Raw genomic sequence first — 22,939 nt, 5'->3', positions numbered from 1 at the left:
GCTAGTCTTGGGAGCTGAAATGTTAGAAACTTGTTTCCTTCAGAGCTTCCTGAGAAGTTGGACGTGAGATTTTTATTGTGGTGTTGAACATTTGAGTGCATCTTGGTACTCATGAAAATAGATTATTAAATAGATTCAACTAGCAAGAGTCATCTGTAATATGTGCACAAGCTGTAAGGTTACCCCAACATCTTTGGTAATGGACCTCAATCCTGATCAATGCTATCCCAGCTATTGTGGCCTCTCTTGAGCAGAGATAACCTAAGTTTTTAGTGGACATTTATCTATATTACAAAAACCACACAGTGAAGCACAAATAGCAAGGACCGCCCAACCTAGATTCACTTATGACTTAAAGTGACCTGCAAATATATGTTTTTTAATTACTGGTTTTGTAATCTCTGTTGCTTTTTATGATGTGCATAAATTGCTGGAAATTTGGGTGGCTTTAACGTTTTTTTTCCTGCTTGTATTTTATTTTTAGAAATGTCAGGAATGTTTACTGTGGACCTCCCTGGTTTTGCTAGAGCACTTGTTCAGGGTCTTAGAGGATGTATGTTGTTAGGTGTTGAATCATTAACAGAGTCTTCCATTCTCAAAAATTTTAGTCATTAAATTGGAATTAGCAAAAACCAGACTTTAGAACCCTCTGATTAAAAATCCTCTAATTTGCTCAATCATCCCTAATTTTCCTCTTGATGTCATCCTTTCAGACTGCCTTCATACATCTTTTTAAAAAAAACCAAAAAGCAAACATGAGCTTAATGTTTGTTCTTTATTTGCAGGTCATCTTTAGGTGAAATTTGAACCCAGATCTCTTTGGGAGAAAGACTAGTATGTAAACAATTAAAGTTAGTGACTAGCAGCAGCATTATGTTAAGTGACAGAAAAAGATCTTCTCCATTTTAATACCAGTGATGATATATGTTTACTATATGAAGTTGATTACCCAAAGTCAGGTTGCCTCAGTACATTGTAACAGGGTACATTTTGATGTAATTAACTCTGCATATTCAAAGAGCAGAAAGCAGGACATACAACAACCAACAATAAAGTCCACAGCAAAACACCAGGCCTGAAAACCCCTATACTTTGGCGGGGGCCAGGTGTTAGTAGCAACTGAGCTTGGATATGAACTCTCTAGATGATTCCCACAACTCTCTAATAGGGAAACCAAAATACAAATTTTGGGGTGTTTGAAATTCAGATCCATGTTTTGCAGAATAATGTATAGTCATGCTCTGAAAAGTCTCCTTTGTAGAGATACCACCCGCCTGCCAGGATTCTCACTCCCAGGTCTCAGCTGCCTAGCAGGAGATGGGTAAAGCTCCCCGGGCTTTGAATGACTTTTCATCACCGAGGCAGCAGTTGTGCAGTTGAGAGCAAGCCAGTTGCCCTTACCCCATCAAGTTGCACACCCCTGGCTAACCACAACAGCTGCCTTGGAACTCACTAGACGCTTTCTTCTTGGCTGGTCAGCAGAGGAGCTATGCTTCTGCTCTTGCTGCTTCCGCTCTTCTCCCCAGGCGGGTGTAACTGTTCCAGCAGAGAGCCTGCCGCTCAGTCCGGCCCGCTTCTCCGGAACGATGGCGATGTGAGGTCTTTTGCCATGAGCACGTTGACCTGCGCATCGGCCCCTGTTTTTCTCTGAACACTTGGATGCCTCGATGGTACTTTCCTGTCAGAGTTTGGGACTCAGTGCATTGTCTTGGTGCTCCCCACCCCCAAATTGCAGCATTCTGTTGCCTGCCTTCCTGGTTTGGCTCCACCCTGGTCAGAGCTCGTCCCAGAGCCATGAGCAGGACTCCCAGGTCCGACCCGACAGGTCGGTGAGCAGGTGGGAGTGTCATTGCTGGATGGCAAGGAGACAATTGCTGTTCTGTGCTTTTAGATCTGTAACTCACCTTTCAGATCCCTTCTTCCAGGAAGGCTCAGGAATCTGCTTTGGAAACTGGCTTTTGCATCAACTCAGTGTCCCACTGATCAGGGCTCTCTGTCTCAACAGCAGTAATGGTCCCAAGCTCCCATTCAATGAGCACCAAAGACTAAAGGATTTGTGACAGGATCCAGAGTGCGTACAGACAGGATGTCTTGTCAGGGCCTTCCTGACTGGGGAGGCTGGGAGCTGCTTATTTGGTTAAAGAAAAATTCAAGATAGTCACTCCACGAGCTGCCTTTTCTAGAGAAGGGGGATTAGCTCTGTGTTGTGGACCTTGCTGATGCTTGTGTCCATATAATGGGCACGTCTCAAGCACTGGTGGTGTCTGTTTTGTTACAGGAGAACCACACTGTTAGTTCCATGTTTAGTCTTCAGGGAAGCATTTTCCATTGAGTGTTTCCATTGAATGCTTGGCAGTAGTGGTGGCCTGTCTGCCAAATTGGCCGGGAGGCAGGCGTTCCTCCATTTGTCTGATTGGCTGATGGAGGGCATCATTCAGTTGTGTGTTGGATCAGCTGGTGTCACCCCTGGAGTGTCGTAATTCACCCAAACCCCCAAACTCGTCCCAGTCGGACAACTGGAACGTGTGCGAGGCCTGCCTCCTGCCAAGGGGCGGGTTCCGTCCGTCAGCAAGCTGATGGGGAGGAACAGTCAGTATCCGGAGGCAGCAACTCATGCCATGTTGCCAGTGCTGGCTGTTCTAGCCCACACCCATAGTGCGTCTCCACACTGAGTTAAACCTCTCTGGAGCTGAGACACCAGAGGAAGTGTGCCTGAATTACAGAAAATCTCTGGGCAATTCAGAATTAGTGGCTGTCCAGGGACAGTTTGCAATGAGGAATTCCAAACACCAGCTCTCTAACTTGTAGTGGCTGTGGCTATCTCCAGCCTGATCTGGGGGGGCTCACTCAATCTCTCCAGCAGTAGCCATTCATCAGTTATTCTGATATGATCAGTCATGTATCTGCTGAAGACCTTCAGAGACCTAGGAGTCCAAAAGGAGGTCTGGAGTCAAATGGACAATCTGCCTATTGGGAAGCCTTCAGGAGTTGGGAGAGCACTTTCTCACAAGGTATTCTTCAGCATCGTATACCTAGCAAGGAAAGCCACATGATCACAGTGTGCTTGAGCTGATCTGTGTCACATCCTGAGGATCGTTTGCATGGGGGTGCGGCGGATCAGATCACACCTTCCTCCGGTGTGGGATACCGGAGGTGAGTTGTCACCTCCTGCCTAAACAAGAATCTGTCAGTCTTGGACCTGTTCCTTCAGCACTGCAGGATGTTCACCTCCTTCCCATTCTGTGCCGTCCAGTGCAGTAATCTGGGAGCTGACCTTGTCTGTGAAGACAGAGGCAAAAAAGGCATTGAGTACCTCAGCTTTCTCCAAATCCTCTGTAACTAGGTTTCTTCCCCCATTCTGTAAGGGGCCCACACTTTCCCTAATCTTCCTCTTGTTGGTAACATGCCTGTAGAAACCCTTCTTGTTCCCCTTCACGTCCCTTGCTAGCTGCAACTCTTAATTGTGCTTTGGCCATCCTGATTTCATTCCTGCATGTTCGAGCAGTATTTTTATAATCCTCCCTAGTCATCTGACCAAGCTTCCACTACTTGTAAGCTTCTTTTTTGTGTTTAAGTTCACCAAAGACTTCTTTGTTAAGCCAAGCTGGGCACCTACCATATTTGCTATTCTTTCTGCACATCGGGATGGTTTGTTCCTGTGCCCTCAACAAGGTTTCTTGAAAATACAGCCAGCTCTCTTGGATTCCTTTCCCCCTCATATTAGCCTCCCAGGGGGTCCTGCCCATCAGCTCCCTGAGGGAGTCAGTCTGCTTTTCTGAAGTCCAGGGTCCGTATCCTGCTGTTCTCCTTTCTTCCTTTTGTCAGGATCCTGAACTCGACCATCTCATGGTCGCTGCTGCCTATCTTATAAAGACATACCGCATTAGGGGGAGGGACGGGATTACAGTAATGAAATTTCTTATGTGGAAGGCCACTTCTGTGGTGGCAGTGACTGTATCTGAGTGCGAGAGCTTCAGGCCCTAAAAGCATTCGTTCCTCCAAGATTTCTAAGGATAAGCTGGTGCTACGGACTCGTTTGAGCATCCTCTCTAGCGGTGGGAGAGTTCCACATTAGTGACCCTGTTCTCCTGACAATCTGTTTCCCATACCTGAATGCCCATCTTCTCTAAATGCTTGAGGTTCAGAGGTCCTTGGACCTTTAACTGCAGCTGACTAACGCCTTAGAAGGACCATCAAGCTTTTTTACTTTGGATCAACCGGGTAAGCAGCCATTTCTAGGTGGCTGTCTGTTTGCTTTTTGCATGGCTGTGATTTGGCTGTCCTACCAAGACTTGATCGCAGCAAAGCCTATTTCCATCAGACATACATAAGGCAGGCTCATTGCTCACTCTGTGTCTTCACAAAGCATTTCTGCTTGGAGTCAAGAGGGAATCCTGTTCTGAGTCTCCATGTTCCAGAATTCCTTTCCAGGGGAGGGAAGTCTACGGTCTGTGTTTTGTTTCTTTGGTGTTGCCCTTTATTGATGCTATGGAATTGTCTGAGTTTTGGTTCTAATCAATCGTGCAGGCTGCTATTGTTACCGATGTCTGATCCCTCCTTTATTTAAAAACCAAAATCTCCAAAACACCATTGCTGGTGACATTGCTGGCATTGCCTTTGCTTTGATGATTAATTTTGTATTGATTGTTTTTTTAATAGAAACAAAAAAAAATGAAAAGGACAAAAAGGCGAATGACTTAAATCTTTTATATGTTCCTGAATACCATGCGCTTCATCGGATCTCAAAGAGAATTATGTAGTTTTACAATTTGTTAAAGCTGTAAGACCAGCCAATCCTATAAAGACATAACGCATTGGGGGGCGGGGCGGGATTACAGTAATGAAATAGTAAAAGACCTACATAAACATAAATAGGAAAAGAATGGAAAGAGGAACCAGGGAGAGGTTAGATGGATGGAACTTGTTTTTCTATCTGTTGCAACTTTGCTGTCACTCTTCATTGAGATATCCGTCAAGTTGCTCACTCTCCAGGAGTGAGAAACCTGGTGAATGGTATTTTTAAAGAAGGGGAAATTACTGACCTGTAATTCTGCTTCTTTGAAGATTTAATTACATCAGGATTCTCCCTCATTCACCCATCTTTCCTCTAAATCTGGAGGTTTATCTTTGTTGAAGCCGTGTTTGTTGGTTTTTTTGTTTGTTTGTTTTTTGTGCCTTGATTTTTTTCATCTCCTCTTGCATCAGATTTTAATACTTTTTTATTGGCTGGTTTATATCTTTTGGGAGCTTTGCTGATCACACAACCAGCAATTGACTGGGGGTTTCCAAGGGCAGCAGTTAAGCTGTGTGGATGCTACATGACCATCAGTACGGTGGGCTGGCTCATGTTCCATCTTGCTACTGCTGCCCTTGGAGAACAAAGTCGGTCAAGAGTTTGAGGCGTTCCATCAGTCTTGCAATAGAAAACTGAGACCTAGGAGTGGGATTCCAGTCAGGATGATACCTTCACAGAAGCAAAATCACAGGTTAGTAATTTCCTCTGTATTATTTTATAAGTATTGAACATTTGAATATATAAACTATAAATACCATCTAATACATCGACTCCCAATTTTACATAACAAATCAACCTCCGTTTCCTCTTCTAGAGCCGGACAAGAAAATCTTGTGTTATCTGCAACTATTCAGCTATAGAATTAATTTTATTAAATGTGTAGATCTGATCGGAAGTAATTTAATACTCTGATTCCTGTTACAATTTGGTAGTTTAAAACTTATTATCAGAAAGTATATTTTTAATTCCTAGGCAAACATGACAGGTTGAGAAAGGGATGAAATTTGCAAGTAGTAATATTGAGACAATCAGTGAGAGACAATTTGAGGCTATGACCCACACACTTGTTACATGTTAATCCTTATTGTTTGTGTGTGTTTCATTGATACATCCATTGGTATGTTGTGGTGGTGATTTTAATTTTTAAAAAGCTAAGTACTGGAAGAGGAAATGTGACTGCTGTCATGTATGTTGACCCTGTCACTTTTCTTGTCTTTGTTGCTTCCATTAAACCATTTTTAAATGAGACTAAATTATTGGTTTGTGCAACTCGAATTGAAAGGTAACCACCTCCTTGAAACTTTTCTTTCTACAGATGAAGATGAGGATGTTGATGGCTTAACACTAGGGTCAGTGAAAGATGCCCAAATTTCAACAGATTCAAGTAAGTAGAATTTTAGTAAGTTGGGAATATTGGTTCAGTGCAGCCTTTATTATATTAACTTAACCTGATTTTCCGTATGAAGAATAGTACTCCTAAACAAAGCTTCACTTTGGCCAGACAATTGCATTCTAATGGTAAGTACAGATCATCTTGTGTATTCAGTGTTGGGTCAATACATCTGTATGTTTATGAAATGATAATGGATTGGCCTTTCCGTGAAATCCAGTGGAGCATTTTAATGAAAAGGGATGATGGTATTAATTAACGTATTAAATAAACTATTGCGGTCAGCCTTCTCTAGAGATGTTTTCCACAGGTCAGTATCTCTGGAATTAATCGCTTTCTATAAGTAGTATTCTCTGTAAATTGCAGTAACAATTGAGAAATCATGTGTTTATATTTAATGATCCAGTAATGTTAAGTGATAGATTTGGAGGTGAGGCAGCACATTTCTTTAAAGCACTAGCCTTTCTTCTGTGGATGCTTGGGTTCAAATCTTACCAGGGTCATAAGTAAAATGAGTTCTACCCTCTGCTCAGATGAGGCCTAATAAGACTAAATATAGTGGTGTTGGTATGTCAGGATTGAAGTCCATCAGCAAATGTGCAGTGCAATTTTTGTACCCATTCACTGTGCTGGGTTTGATATTAGCTCTTATTAATCTCTTTCCATTTTCTTGAATAGTGCAGTCGACCACAGTTTATTAAAACAAAATAAAATGAAGTGGGACAGGGTACTAAAACCTGCAAATGCGTCATATTTTTCATGATTTGTTTGCTTAAATGGCTGTAGTACAAAAAAGTAGATTTAAAAAAAGAAACAGCCTTCTGTGCCCTCTTAATGTTCTTTCCAGATCAATAATGTGCATCGTTCTGACAATGTGCTCACGTGCATTATGTCCCCTTTATTTTAAAAAAGGGTTTTAAACTTCAATCTCTCTTGATGAGCATGAGGAATTTATGACACACCACATATTTCCTTATTGTGGGATCAGATTGTGGCCAGCTGTGGTTTGTCAAATACACTTGCACTTTTTCCAGTGGGCTGCTTTTCAAATAGCAAAGCGAAATAATCCTTTATATACCAGCACTTGTTTTAGTTCTGTATCTTACTGACTGAGGCTGGTATTTCTCCATCAGTGGTTGTCAAAGGCAGTGAGACCTATCCTGTTATCTTAGACTTGGTTGACACTTCTAGTCCTGTATGTCTTATTTTATACAGACTGACCAAGAAGATGAAGACACTGCACTCAAAAATAAATTCTAAACTTTGCTTTTCCTTACATGTTTCTCTATAGTGTCAATCAGTAAAACAAGGGACTGGAGAGAAAGGAACACACTGTACATTTTCAAAGACTAATGCAAAGAATCTTGACTCGTATGGTTTAAATAAAATGGTTGTATTAAAATGAATTGCTTCCCTTTACTATATTTTAACACAACATAAATTGATACAGATGCTTCAGTATAACTTGCACTCTTTCATGCCCTGATTTTTGATGATCACTGTATTAGGAGGAGAGCAATTCTACTGCTTCTATTTAAAACGAAGACATTGGGTTCAGTGGGAAGTATTGATTAGTTATTGGGTTGACACTTTTAAATATTAATATAATTGACACCAAGTCATAACGCTTTACTCCTCCTATAGCTGATCCTGCCCGCTGATGTATGTATCTTAAGGGATCGAGAGAGATCCACTTGCAGGAGAGGTCTCTAAATTTGTTGCATCAGTGTTTCAAGTCAAGAGTACACAGACTTTTACTGTGTAAGGGAACACAATGCTAGAAATGTCAGTAACCTTTACCGTTATGGTAGCAGACCTGCTGTTTATCTTCCAAAAAAGATTTAGCTGCTGTTTTTTCTCAGTTTCATATACCTCACAGATATAGCTCCATAAAAAAGATATTTTGTGGGATGTGAAATAATAGATTCCTGGCCAACTTTGGTTTGTAAGACAGGTTATTTACATTAGAGAGGGAACAAATGAGAACCATGATAGAAGTATACAAAGTAAAGAATGGTTTATAAACAAAGTTACATTAGGATCTTCTGTTCATCCTTTCTCATAATATAAGAACAAGGGGACATTAAATGAAATTGATGGGGGAGGAGGGAATTAAAACTGATAGAGGCTTTTTAACACAGTGGCGCTTACTGTAACAAGGTATCATTGAGGCCAAGAATCTGTCAGGAGTAACTAGGATATTTTAAATGGATAGCAAAGCTGTCCAGAGTTATAGTACATTTTCTTTAAATGAGTTTTGGAAGGGATCTGAAACTTCATACTTCAAGACCTAAGGCAATTTCTAAGCGCTTGTCTACACAGGAAAGTTATACAAGTGTAAGCTAAGGTGTGAAGTTTAACCAATATAATGTAATCCCTTTGTGGGCATTCTTATTCCAGCTTGAAAGCTTTTTATTCTGGTGTGAGGGCCTTTTTTCTATTTAGCTTATGTCTCTTGGGAAAGGGGTTTAAGCTAACCTGGAAAGAGTGTTCACACAGGGGGTTATACTGGTTTAACTGCACTGGTATAACTGTGGTGCTGGGCACTGCTGGAGATGAGAGACCCTGGATGGCAATTCCTGTGTTCCTAGAGACAGAGCACATTATTCTTAGCGGAGGCCATATTTGAAAATGATGCTGAACATGAAGAATCAGTCATTGTCTGGCAAAAAACAAATAAAGAAATCTCTCTTTAATTTCCCATCAGTGCTAATATTTCTTCATAACTGGAGATTTACAGGGTAGAAATACTGTTTGGATGATATTGTGTAGATGTAACAAATCCCAGAAGCGAGATCTCCATAATTCTCCAAATAAAAATGATTTATTACGAGCTCTTAGTAATAAATCTGCAGAGATCCAGGAACATCAAGACATTCAACTCTCCGCCACTTTCCTTCTCTGAGTATCTTAGGTGTACTCACTCTCCCAATCTTCCACTGAATATTTTTCCTCAGACTACTTCTTTTAGAAGGTTTAATAATTCATGATACCTCAGGCAGCATTGTTCTCCCTCCCCACTGCCTGTGCTGTTCTCTACTTTCTTCCTCCACCATTTCAAGCTCTTCCTCTTCTTCATTTCCTCTGTCTCTCACTGCATGCTTCTCTCTGCTGCAATCTGCTTCCTGCCTTCTCCTGCTCACTGTCCCACCTCCCTCCCCTTTGCAATCCTTTATCCCCTTCATCCGGTCAGCTGGGTTGTTCTTGCACGCAGACAAACCAACCAGCAGTTGATTTTGGTTCCTCAGATGGCCCTACCTTTCAGGAAGACAGGCAGTGAATTTTCTGTTTAGCACTGAAAAATTAAGTTGGTTTACAGGCAAAATAACTACAATGGAAGAGGAAGGAGTGAAAAACCCTTTCTGTAGTTCTGAGTCAATGTACTCCAAGATCACCTGCAGTGAGGTGGAATATTAGCTGCTAGTGTGGTGTAGTGTAGTGCATTGTGCAGTGCAGCACAGTACAGTACAGTCTGCCATGCCTTTCTAGGCCTTAGGGGTTTTATGATTTGGTTTCATGAATTAATAAATTAACCATAAGGATGAGTGGAAGTGTTATTGCAAGCTGTCCTGTTCAGGTTTTTCCTCTGTTTGCAGAGTCTCTTTGATCCTCTCTGCCAGCCCAGATGCTTAGTTACGATTTGTCCCTGGCAGTAGATTGGGATAGCATGCAAAACCTGTTTGGAGAAGTCATCCCCTGTATGCTGGGGGATTGCTAGCTCTGTGAGCTCATTGGTATTTCCAGCAGGTGGAGAGAGCAGGGCTTTTGCTGGCAGATGCAGAGAACTGAAGGGGAAAGAAGGGCCTGTGACCCCAGAAATCCTCCTAGCACTAGGACACCGATACTTTATGGCTGTCCTCAGGAAGCGACTTACTGCTTGCTGGGGGACTCAGCATCTCTGATGTCCACAGATTCCCCAGGGAGTAACCAAGAGGACAACATTGGGGCAGCTGCATGTCATGAACATAGGCAGCTGCCAAGGAATATTCCCCCTCTCTGTTGCCCTGTTTGTCCAGAGGTCCCCAACCTCCAGGTCATGGGGCAGGGACCTGTGATCTGAGAGTGGACATGCCCAGGTAAGTTGGTGCTGCACTCTGCTTGTGCCAGTCCTGAATCTGCTGATAAGAAATTAAGATCTTTACTAAGGATCTGCGCATGGATGTGCCGCGCTTTCCAGAGCGGCAAGGCAGAGAATAGTTCTCAAAGGTGGGATTTCACTTAAAGAGCTGCTTGACAGAGAAGTCAGGTCTCTTTTGAAGAAGACATTTGATCTTCGTTATAGCACTTGACAATTAGCCATGGATGCAGCTTATTCCTCTGGGACACTGCTTAGTTGGATTCACAGCCTGTGATCCTTATCCCTGGAAGCCAGAGATGAACAGATGGGAGTGGATCAGAGGCTATTGTGGTTGGAATCTGCAGTGTTGCTTGTGGCAGATGTGTGCAAAGATTCCGCGAGCAGCTGTTATGGACCATGGCTGGCATGCAGCCACCACTGTGAAAGGACGGCAGCGCTCTCAGCTTTGTGATCCGAAAACCCCTTAGAGCTGGAGTTTCAGCCAGTCTCATCGTAAGAAGTTGAGACCCAGTAGTGATGAAACTAAAAGTGATGTCATCAGAGAACCAGGATGACCTGGGGAAGGAGGATGGTTTTTCGAAGGAACAATAGCACAAAATTGACAGGATGCTTGTCAGTTTCATAGCTGCCAACTGGGTTTTGAATGGTAGCAATGAAACAGACCAGGGGCTTGCTAATTTCTCTTTGCTGCTGCCCTGTATAGCTGAAAGCAGTAGAAGTATGGGGGTACAGGAGCAGTCTGGGTTTAGGGTAACAAAGACAGCACTGCAGGTGGTTTGCACTCCGTTCATATATGGAAGGTTTTCTTATTTTTCAAAAGCTTAAATTCTGCTGATACTGTTAGATTAGATCCTGTGCTTGCTCATCACTGATTGGCTGATATTTTTTCAAGCTGTGCTTAGATTTTTGAAAAGAATAAAAAAATCTCTCCCTATCCACGAGACTCTCAAAATATCAGGAAATCTGTTTTGGTTTTACCAAATGCTACATATCCTGTTCCCAAAGAAACTCAGTGTGTAGTCTTTCTGAATCAGGCTTCATGGTTTGGCAAACAGTACCTAAAGTTGAACATGCAGTAGACTCTTGCTTAAAAAACAACAAAACCAAATGAGTTTTGCTCTTCAAATTTAACAACTCTGAAAGAATCCATTGATAGAAAAGATAGAAGCAGCTTTCAGAAGGCAAAACTATGATTTAGTTGTAAGAAAAGACTTGAGGATGGAGAAAAATTTTTTGTTGCGAGGAGCTATTTGTATTGTACATCAGCTGATAACTCTTCTTTTTAATCAGAAATGATCTTATAAAGTTGTTACATAGTAGAAAGAAGAATTGATCTCCCTAACCTTTTCCTTTAACAATGAGAATTGGAGGGGGGACTAAGTGCATCCTTATCTAACATGAATGACAAATATTTCAATATATTTTTCAAAAAAAAAAAAAGTCAGACAAGTTGTATATAAATTACTTATATAATGCCCCTTTTGTGGTGGGTTTCCACATAGATCGAAATAGAAATATTTGTACAAATGAGTAGATGTGGTAACAAGATGCTAACAAAAGAGATGTGCTGTTTAGATGACTGATATTAATAACGGCTGCATTTTTTTTTAGCATTAGTATCCGAATAAAAAGTGTGGGATTCATTTCAGAATGTGGATCCTATGGTCGGTCTAGGGGAAGAGTTCTGTAATCACATACACATCTTTCTCTAGAACACAGTCATTCCCGCCCCTCCCCGCAAATATATGTATGCCCCACTTTAAAAAGTGTAACATGGAAAAAAAGTCCTGTTGAGAGAGAGTATTACTGTTCTGATTGGAATCTGGTGAGACAGTCTAGTTATTATTAGATCACAAGGCATTCTGCATACTCATAGTTAAGCGGTCTTGCATGAATTGATTCCCAGCAGCTGAAGTGAAGTAAAGCAGACAGTCTTTCATCAGATTGTAATCGCAGAATCAATCAACATACCTTTTAGGATGGACTATGCCAAATAAATATATAAAAAAGGATTTTCATTGACCTATTTTTTATGATAGATAACGTCATTCTCTTAAGGCACACATCACTCTAACCAGTAAACATAGACCCAGCTAGGGAAGGAGGAAATATAAATGTCCTTGAGCTCAAGGTATTGTTTACACATCTTTACATCTGAAATCTTATCTTTCTTGTAAACCTGTTCTCATAAGAACAGACTGCATTCTGCTGTATCATATCTCAGGAAGCAGCGCGCGCGGGAGCGCTCTCTGGTGAGAATTGCTGAGGATTCTCTCAAGCAGAGAAGTACCTGAAAATTGTAGCAAATAAGGGCATTTCAAACAAAAACAGGTAGGCACTAACATCAGATAATTCACCCAGCAGATGAGTACTCTGTGTCCAAATCGTTTGTTCACTATCTGTGCTTCTTAGGGAAATTTGTAGAGGTCTTGCTTACGTCATGAAATAATGACATGCTCAGAGCAATAATTGAGATTTCAATTTCATAGCCTAGAGGTTTAATTTGTGCATTTGTTGCATTTTTTCCAGTTCTTTGAGTCCAAAGGAAGGTCCACCAGGAAAGAGTCATTAGTCTGTTTGTAGTGGCAGACTGGCCTGGTACATTTGTGATTTTAGATGCTTGGTTAACATCCAAGACTCCGTTTGTCATCATACTTACCTTTGCACAGGTGTACACAATATGACTGCCCCAGATACAAGTCAGGTCCATGGACTCTAAAGTTGAAGGACTGTGCAGTGAAAGATAAAAGATAGATTCACAAACCATTTCTTTTAACATCTTCACGTTGCTAAAGCCTCAGATATGTTCAACTTCAAAAATAGAGTGAATCTACTGACACTTTTCATCCAGATGATGGATTGCCAGAAATCAGTCTTCTCTAAGTACTCCAGTCACTCCGACTTGTAACTGGACTGGATTTAAACTACCCGATTACTTTTGACTATTCCAAAATTGTAAAACTCTGCTACTAAGTTTCTCTCCTTGAAAGTTGAGCTTCAAGTGTAACTTAAAGTGAGGAAGAATGACTGTCATTACATTTTCCTTATTCCCACATGAAAAAATGGTCATAAGAGCCTCAGTAAGATCTCTATCAAAATGTATATTTGTTCCATTTACATCAGAACATTTCCAGTCGTTACCAGCTATCATTATATTCCAAAGCCGAAGCCAACTTCTGGAAAAAGAATTTGGGCTCTCGTAATGTTGCCAGTCACTACACTGTGTCTAGATTGTACGTAAGAGTATTTCTTAAACAGATCTAAGGTGCTATGAGGCTTCTAAAATATTGCCAGATACCCATTTTGAAAGCATTCTTATAGGAAAGAAGAAACTTGAGATCTGCTTCCGAGCGTCATTCCACTATGGCAAGAGATGGAAATGAAACCTTCAGCAGAATCAGGAAAGGTGCAGGGCAGTAAGATGTAGCTGTCACCGCTCTTTCTCTAAGCATTACGGTTGTGATGCAGATTGCAGAGCTGGAAGGTTGGTTCTTGTTATCTTTGAGTTTAGAGTTCTTGTCATTCTTTTTTCCTACCTTAACCACCCGCCTTTTCACACCTTGTTTGCTGTTAACTTGTACCTATTTCCTCCCTTGCAGTGGCTTTAACGTAGCTGTAACCTTTTTGTATTAGATCACAATAACCCTTTCCCTTACATAACATTTGGATGCCGTGCAAAGGGTTGAAGCTAAAAGCACTATAGGGTGACAGCACTTAACAGAAGTGTCCACGAATACAACCTTTCGCTGTAGAATTTTCCGTGCTGTGATTCCTAAAAGATCTTCTTCTCCTTTTTCTTTCCTTTTCTCCCCAGGGAGAGACTCCTTCAGGTTTATGGTGAATAGTGGGACTCCTTTAGTCCAAGGAGGCATTGCCTAACCTGACATCTTTACCCTTTATCTGTCTTACTACAGCCTTAAGCCATGCAGAGCCATCTATCCATGCCCTGCCCACCCTGCTTCAGAACAGGACCAATCTCCATGGCATCCAAAAAAAGAAGTTAAATAAATTTCTCCCTTGTTATAGAAGATCAAAACCCAGTGCTGATAAAGTCTGGTGTGTGGTAGTATAGGGTGTTGTAAAACATCCATGAAAAGAGGCAAAATTTGAACACTTATTGTAGTGATCCTTAACTACTCCTGACAGCTACTCTGACCAAGTTCCAAGCTTCTGCCAAGTAATGAAAGGTTCCTTTCTGAGGTGATGCATATACTATGTCCAGAGGCCTGTATCTTAGGAGCAGACACCCAAAAGTCCAACTCTCCGGTAGAAGTCTGTTCCTTTGCTCAGAATACTTGTACGTGCTGCAGAGTTTTGCAGGAGAAGTCGTTGAGAACTCGTCTTTGTGAGAGTTTGGGGCTTTGTTTTGAAATGCGCCTTTTCCCCCTAAGCTGCTGATCCGGTGATAGGATTGCGGTGGGTCACAGTTCAGATCCTTAGGTCACAAGCTCCTCGTGTTCACCAAGCTTTGCAGATGTGCTGTGCTCAGCTCCTGAAGGACAAATGCTGAGAACAACATTGCTGGGCTGTGGAAGGAGCAGCATCCATTGCCCTCTGGAAGGAGGGAAGATTCTCATGATGGAAGGAGGGGGGAAGTGGTCGGGTGCGTCTGAAGAAGAAAGTGTCTAAAAGACCAATTGAAATAAATGAATGGCTTTTCAACAAATTAAGGCATCTCACTCTACCCCGTGGAAAGGCTAGTATCCCAGCCTTTTAATGCAGCCCAGCTCTCCTTGCTCGTCATCACACCCAGCTGGGGAATTTTTATCCCTACATCTGGTTTCTTTCAGAGCGGTAGCAGCTGCTGTTGTAATGAGGAGAATAAGCAGGACACCGCAGCACTTGTGCATAAAATCTCATGTTCACAGTACAGACCTTGTAAAAATGTAATGTAGACAAGATCTTGGCTCTTGCACCCATTTTAGCAATATTGACATCATTAATACTAGCACAGATTGAGCTGCTGGACCTGAGAACCAGACTTAACTCAACTCTGTGGTGCTTTCCCTTCCATGGGGCTCGTTCACAGTGCTGCCTGCAGACCTTCACCCGCAGGTTGTAAGTTATACATCTTGTTGTTCACAGAGCCGGCAATAACTATTGTATTATGGTGGGGGTAGGAGAGGCAAGATGTCTTTTGAGGCAAAGAGGAAAAACCTTAGAGGAGGGAAAAAACCTAACTAATAAATACCCCCTCCTCCTAAATCTCTGCCAGTATCCTTACAATGTGTAGTAGGCGTTACCACTCACAAAAAACTGGAAAGGAACTATCAGTTTTGAACCTCAACAAGAAAGTTGCAGGACATAGACTAAGCGTGAGGGCCATAGAAATATAGGACTTCTGTTTGAAAAGATTCTGCCCCGTACGATCATAATTTGGTATGGCTATTTGTTCCAAACCACCCCTGTTAATTGTGGTGACAGAACATACAATAGACCAGGACCCACAGAATATGCTGTCTCCAGGTCTCGTATGGCTCTGAAAGCTCACAGCAAGATATTGAAGTGCCCTGGCTGCGTATTTATTGTAGGCATTGATGCCCATCATTGTAGTGTCTGGGTGCCTGATTAAAGAGATGAGTTGGGCTGGATTTCTCTTGAGGGTTCTGCTCCTCTGTACCTTGCTTTTCCAGTAGCTAGTTTTTCATTTTACTCCTCCACGTCCACCCATCTCATCCGCTGTCTTATTTCATCCTTCTGTGGGGAATTCTGATCGGTTAGCATCATTAATGGAACATAGATATCAAGATTATTTGCAGACAGAAACCCTTGCGTCCTTTCTGCCATACTCGGAACTAATTCCAGTCTGTAAGTGAGGGAAGAAGTTGGATACCAGCATTATTAAGTGCAGATACAGTTATTTCTGTTGAGCTGAGGATTCATTCTCCACATGCCTTGTACCGAGATACAAAAAGGACTATTCTTCAGGCTTTTGTTACTTCAATGGTAAAAGCTATTTGCCCACATTCCTGAAGGGTTGTACTGGGTTTGTGACTGAGTGTGTGATGTGTGCATGAGGACTGGTTAGTTACAAGAGCGGATCTTTTGTCAGCATTGCTTGAGTTCAAACTCTGTTACATCTCTAAAGCCAAAACTGTCCGTGTGTTTTGTGCAGGAAACTACTCTCAGCTGTGATATGTTGTCTGATACCTCTGTTCATAGGGGTCTAAATATAACTACCCCCTTATTCCCCATACCTCTTATGTAGAAATGGGATCAGAAGAGTGTTCCTCAGATCGTAGCCCCTTATTTGTTGAAATAAATTTGACTCCAACATTGGAAGTGGCAGGAACTGACTCTTGTGATTGGTGGTTTCACCCCAGCGTTCTGTAAGATTTGTATGGAGAGTTAGTTTGTTTAAAATTTGTGTAATTAATTTAAAAAAATGAAAGCATTATTGTGCAGTGGAATGTATCAGATTCCACGATTGCCTCCATTTTGAGGAGAGCTGAAGCCAAAAGCCTTGCTTCTTCACCAGCTGGGAGCTGTCAGTGTGCTGTCTGTGTAAACGGTTCGATTTATTGCAGCTTTTATTGCAGATTTTAGATTTAAATATAATGTAGATAAGGAAAACATTTCATTTTAAAAAATGCATGGGACAATTTAAAAAAGGTAACATCATTTTTAAAAACTTTTCCTTTTACATTTAATCGGCTGTTAGGTACTGGTTATTTTAAGCAATGTTTTGTTCTCCAAATCACAGTCATCAGACTTGCCACAACTGATCTGAAGGCATCAGTCAGTTATTTTGGGTTCCCTGTTGCTGAATTGGTAAAAATTAGGCTAATGAGATTTGAAATTAAGGGGAGAATAATTAGAAAACCATAGATCAAATGCTTGGATGAAAACCAAAGGTGAAATTGACATTTGAAGGAAATTTTTAGTTCATTTTTCCGTAGTTAAGTTACATTTTAGCCTAACAGCAGGAAAATAAAAGTAATGGAAGGGGAGTCTCAAAACTTATGAAGAAAATGCAAATAAACATTACTCTTTAAAACTGATTAAAAGCAGATTTTTGTAAGTTACATTGTCCGTTCATGGCTTGCATACACACTTCTTATTGTGACATGCCTCTATTAAATGTGTTTGTTCAAATAGAAACATTTGATTTTTTTAGGTAAACAAACATTGAAGATATTTGATGGCAATGATGCAGTCAAACGCAATCAATTTCGACTGATTTCTGTTCCACGGATCGCAAAAAGCGAAGAGGTTGTGGTAAGAGAACCTCCAACAGATAATGTTTTTGTTGGATTATGTTGGCCTCCACCTTTCCCCATATACAATGATTTACACATATAGTTCATCTCACAATGACGACAAAACCTGCTTGCACTCTAGCCAGAATATTAGAACATAACTTTGTTCTGGATAGCACTGTTCATATTCCTGGTATTTCAGACTATTTTATGAGGTATGGATTTAGATATGCAGACAGCAGAGACTCCACAGAAGTACGTAGCAATCATTATGTTTTCAGCAGTAACTCACCTATTGTGTCGAACGTTCAAATGTGGTTTTAGTGATAGGTGAGCTATTGGCTGGAATACCAGGGATGCTCTTCTCTCTAAATATATAGTATTTAATTATTTTGAATCCAGTCTGGACAATCACTGGAAGCTTACACGTACATGAACCTATCTTTTAAGACTGATGCATATGTCCATTTTTCTGTTTACCGTATTAGACATACTAAAACTGCTTTTGAATAAAAACCAAACTGTCTGTGGAATGAGGGAGAAGAGAGTGGTGATAACTCTAATAAGCACTCTGGTAGATGCAGTGTAGGAATCTATATAGAATATTACCAAAAAAAATGTCAACTTCAGTCAGTAAATAACTCCGTTATCATTATGTACCGCCTCCTAAATTGATAATGTACTCAAAATTAACTGACATTTTGAAAATTACTGTTGATGATCCACATCCAAATAGTTAAGAAAGATAATGTACAGTGCAAAAAAATTTATCATTGCTTGGTATTTTTCAAGCATAATTATTTTGGCTGTTGTATTCTCCCAAAACATAAAAAATTACTAGTCCACAAAAATGACCTACTGGGGCACATTCAGTGCGGGGTTGGTGGTGACTGAAGGTGATGCAGGCTCTGACAGAGGTCTCTAGTGGTGGAACAGAGCTGTAATGGCAGGTTGGCTACAAAGTTCAGTCTGCTGCAGGTGGGAATGATCTTTACTTGGCCAGGACAGCCCCAAAGAGGGTGATGTTGGCCTGGGGAACAGAGTGGCTATGAAGTAGGAGATCCAGAGCTTAGAGTGGCTCTCTTTGATGGAAACCTGGAGCAAAGGCAGGCAGCTGTACATCCCTCCGTGTGTCCAGCGGGTGCAGAGAAGTACAATTTACCTCTCCGTACAAGAGTGAATCCTGAAGCTGAGTGTCCATTGCATCTCACTACATTTATATTAAAATGATAAATCAAGCAAAATTGCCATAGCTTGACAAAAATACTCCAGGCACCATCAAAATCTATATATTGGGATTCTGGTGAAAAGAGTGAAGCTTTCCTCTTGTGTTTTACATCACTAAACTTTGTTGTGAAAGCATATTCTTATTTTCTATAGTGGTCTATTTATTGTTTTTATGTTCCTTTAAAAGAGCCTATTAAAGTGCATGAACTAACTGAATTTCATAATTGTGTCCAAGCAATATATCAGGAGTGTGAATTACTCTATTTTATGTGGTGGTGTAGGAGGCCGCGCTGAGGGCATACTACATAAATGATGATCAACAGCACTATGAGCTCCAGACATTTACTCAGCAGACCTTGTTCCCTGATGACATCATCAACAGGAATGATGCCACAGAAGAAATCAACCCAGCACCAGTGTTCAGAGAGGCTGTTCCTGAAGCCTGGATCATCAGAGCCAAATCTAAGGATCATGAAGTAATAAGAATTTATCCCGGTTGGCTGAAGTGAGTGCTTTCCTTTTTTTTGCAAGGTGACTCTGCTCAGCCAATTTTGCCTTTTGTTCTGACCGGGAAAATATGTTGCAGTTGTTAAAGTTGCACAAGTGTAATGGACAACAAAATCCACACCACTATATTTAAGTGATGTGTTGGCATAGCAGTTATTTAAGCTTTCATTTTTTCTTCATTTCTAAACTCTTAAATAAACTCTTACATAGATTTAGCCCCCAGTAATGCATGTTTGAGTCAATGGGTGCCTTCTCATGGTTGGGGAGATCCTGCATCTTTGTTTAGTTGTAGAACTGTGTGTTAATCCAAGGTGATGTAACTTTTTAAGCAAATTGTATCCATGTACAAATGATGAGTAGAAGCTTTATTGTGACAGCTTCATGATTTAAAGAGAACATTAAGATCAAGTAATGTATATTAGAGTCTTTCCCATGTTAGTAACAGGGTAGATGATTACAACACTGCTGAGATTGCCAGCTCAGTCCCAGCTGGATTGACAAAAACTGTAGATCGCAGTCCGGCAAGTGACTCCGCCTGGACAGAGGCCCATGGGTTTCAGTGGGCCGAGATGTATGCCTACATAGGTGAAGTTGCATGCAGCATTGGGGTGTCAGTGACTGGCTTCAAGGGTAGTGGTTCCCACCTCTCCAATGAGAGTGGAACTGAGGCTTGTGAACAGCTTAATTTTGTCAGCTGGTAACAAGTTTTTTACTGATTGGGGCTGAACTGCAGCTGGGATCTTTGTACCGGGATTGAGAGCGTCCCTTCTCTATCTCCTGAGCTAATCCTCCCTATGTAAGTGATTTTAATTTTAAATATTTTTTTTGTCTAGAGTTGGAATGGCATATATCTCGCTACGAATCGATAAGGAAAGCACCACCCAGACAGTAATTAAAGAAGTTCTCCCGCTACTAGGACGGAAGGTAAGCAACATAAAGTGCGTAGGCATTTCTTTGTGCTTCGTGTGAACTAACCTAACAGTTCATTCAAAAGAAAAAGCATAGTTTACAAAAATTGATATATTGCTTTCCCTGTACTGAACAGCAGTCGTCTTTTAATGCTCAGCAAATGATAGCTTCTGACTTGCATAGTGCCAAAACTGGGGGGAAAACATCTGAGCATAATACAACAGACACAAGGTGGGTGAGGCAGTATCTTTTACTGGACCACCTTTTATTGTAGAGAGCAGCTTTCCAACATGGCATAATACAACAGACCTAATAGCTCCGTACTGAAAGCCTCCCCCCATTTCTGATGGGCCAAGCAAATTTACTCTTACAACAGGAGACTTCTCAATCCTGAGCAAACATCTTTTGTGCATGTAATCTCTTGAATACTTAAACCAGACTGATATGCAAATCCGCTTTCAAACCTCGTGCTGGAACTGGAGAAAACCTTGCATTCTTTCTTGAGTGTCATCTGCAGATTCCTACTTGTGGGCTGTGCTGGCTGGTGCAGCTCAGAAGATGGGACCTTCTCATAGCAGGGCCTATTGGAGCATTCATGCATCTCTCCTGTCCCTGCCTTCTGCATTGCTGAATGTTCCGAGGGAAGATTGTAAAATGGGACATGCCTTAACATCTTCCATCCACAGCACCGATGGATATGCACCAATTTGGTTCCTTTGGAGCCAGATCCTTCATTTAGAAGATTGTGGTGCCTTGGTTTACTGTGTTATAGTTAGTGTTCATCTTAATAAATTAGTTGTTTAGTCAAGTTTATTCTTAGTGTAGTTTAGAGAGCTTTTTGATTCCAACTACTGGTCCCATGGCAGATCTGAAGGTGAAGAGACCAGGCTTTCAAAGGTGCAGCTCTTGTCCAGCTGTTTTCCTGGCACTGGATGCTCATAATAGATGTTTGTTGAGTGCTGCTGTCCTTCGAGTGGCTCTATTTGCATCACATGCATCCCGAGAGCATGCAGGGAGTTCCAGAACAAGCTGAAAGCCCTATTGTTTCAAGAAGATTTGGATGCGAAGCCCCTTAGAGATGGTAACTCTGTCGGTTCTGATCATAAGGTGAAAAGCCCAATGTCTGTTCTGGACACCTTCTGGTCTCAGAAAAAGGCCACAATGCAGAAAGATCCATCCTTGTAATTTTATTAGGAAAGTTGTCTTCAAAGATTGATATAAGTTAGTTATAATTCTTTTGTTTCCTGATTGATCAGTTGCGATCACTGCTACTAAAGTTAGCTTTCTGTATAAATCAAGTTTTCTAGAAAGTTAAGAAACATAACGCCTGACTTGAAAGTACTGGTATCAGTGGAGAGGGTCCAGTTAAAATTAGTTTTGGTCTCTAAATAAATTAGAAAAGTTTTTTCACCAAATAGCCGGCCAATCATTGTATTCTATGGCTCTTGATCTTTGAAGCTGTCTGTTTGCTATTTGGATTAAGATCTGGATTATTTGCAATGAGTGATGTTAGCGAGGGAGAATAACTTATTTAACCTCTAGTTCTATTCCAGTCCCATTGAGTAGTCTTTGCTAAAGGATGTGTGTAAATTTTTGGTGGGTGTGATCTTTTATTAATCCATGGTAGCCTGGTGATGTTTACACGGCCACAGTTTTCTTGTTCCATGAAGACCCCATGTTTGGCTGGGTTAGAATGCCCCCAGTCCATTACTGCTTTGAGCTGGCTGACTTGATAGACATCCCTGGCTAGTCCCTCTCTGTAATTAAAAGGGGAGATTTAACCCCATTAACTTGCAAAATTGCTTTTGGGCTGGTGTGAACAGCAGTTATCCATTGAAGGAACCAGAGGCCAAAGTCCTTATGAGACAAGACTTGAAACAAAAGCTTCCACTGTATTTCCATGGTTAAGGAGAACCACCACAGTAGCTTCTTTCATAGGTTGTGGAAGTACCTCCCCTAGCAGGATAACATTGAAGGTACCTCCCAAGAGACCCACTAATACCTGCTTAAATACCATGTGATATTCAGCTGGAGAGCCATCAGGTCCTAGAGTTTTAGCGCTTTTCTTATTTGCTGTTGTCTCTAGATTGGTTCTTCTGTTATTTTTTATCTAAAGTTTCTTTATCAATTTTGCTTATCTTTGGCAAGCCTGCCCTTCCAGATATTTCTGAATAACTTCAGAGCCTGGAGTATCTGAGGAATAGAGTTTTTATAATCAGCAGCAGAAGTAGCCCGTATTTCTTTTGCTGATGGTCCATCCCAGCCATCAAATATTACTGCCACTAATTTATGGCCTGACCATGTAACGAGCTTGTCTGCTTTATTATGGATTTAGAGATTAATGTTACGTCTCTTCTAGTCTATAACTGATGGTTTGAACAAAATGTGTCATCTCTTTTTCCCCTGAGAGATTGAATTGTTGGCCCAGAGGCATGAGTGCTACCCCTGCTTCCCTGTCCCCTTATCTCTTTTAACCAGTCTGTCCGAGTAAGGAATCGGGGTGCGATTAAAGTCTCCTCCAAGTATAATCCCCCTTTTCCCCAAAACGTTGACATGTTTTAAAGATGTCGCTGGATATTTTTAAGAACGGGTTAGACAAACACCTGTCAGGGGTGGTCTAGATTTATTTGGTCCTGTCTCTGTGCACGGGGGTGGACTAGATAACTTCCCAAAGTCCTTTCCTGCCCTACATTTCTATGATTATTTGGTGGAAATGTGCAGTCATGGAGCTACAGTGAAAGTTCACTAGTTTCCCAAAGCCCAAGTCCTTCACGGTAGTGTGTAGCTCTTTGGTTAGCACCTGCTGTCACATCCTCTCGCATTCATAACCCCTA

General features: G+C 41.3%; 1 protein-coding gene across 1 annotated transcript in view; it reads left to right on the top strand.

The window, feature by feature from the left end:
- The window catches only part of DGKQ (diacylglycerol kinase theta), a 112,185-nt gene that overhangs the window by 50,269 nt on the left and 38,977 nt on the right, over positions 1–22,939 (top strand). Inside the window, exons 7-10 of the mRNA XM_067553384.1 lie at positions 6,111–6,179; positions 17,381–17,481; positions 18,971–19,194; positions 20,030–20,120. Coding sequence (XP_067409485.1) covers positions 6,111–6,179; positions 17,381–17,481; positions 18,971–19,194; positions 20,030–20,120 — 485 coding nt within the window. The remainder of the gene's footprint in view (positions 1–6,110; positions 6,180–17,380; positions 17,482–18,970; positions 19,195–20,029; positions 20,121–22,939) is intronic.

This window comes from Emydura macquarii, unplaced genomic scaffold (genome assembly GCF_026122565.2).
Source record: "Emydura macquarii macquarii isolate MOO-44397 ecotype Brisbane River unplaced genomic scaffold, CSIRO-AGI_Emac_v2 contig_1451, whole genome shotgun sequence".
Classification (NCBI taxonomy): domain Eukaryota; kingdom Metazoa; phylum Chordata; order Testudines; family Chelidae; genus Emydura; species Emydura macquarii.
Note: the sequence above shows the minus strand (reverse complement) of the source record. Positions and strands in the feature narration are given on the sequence as shown.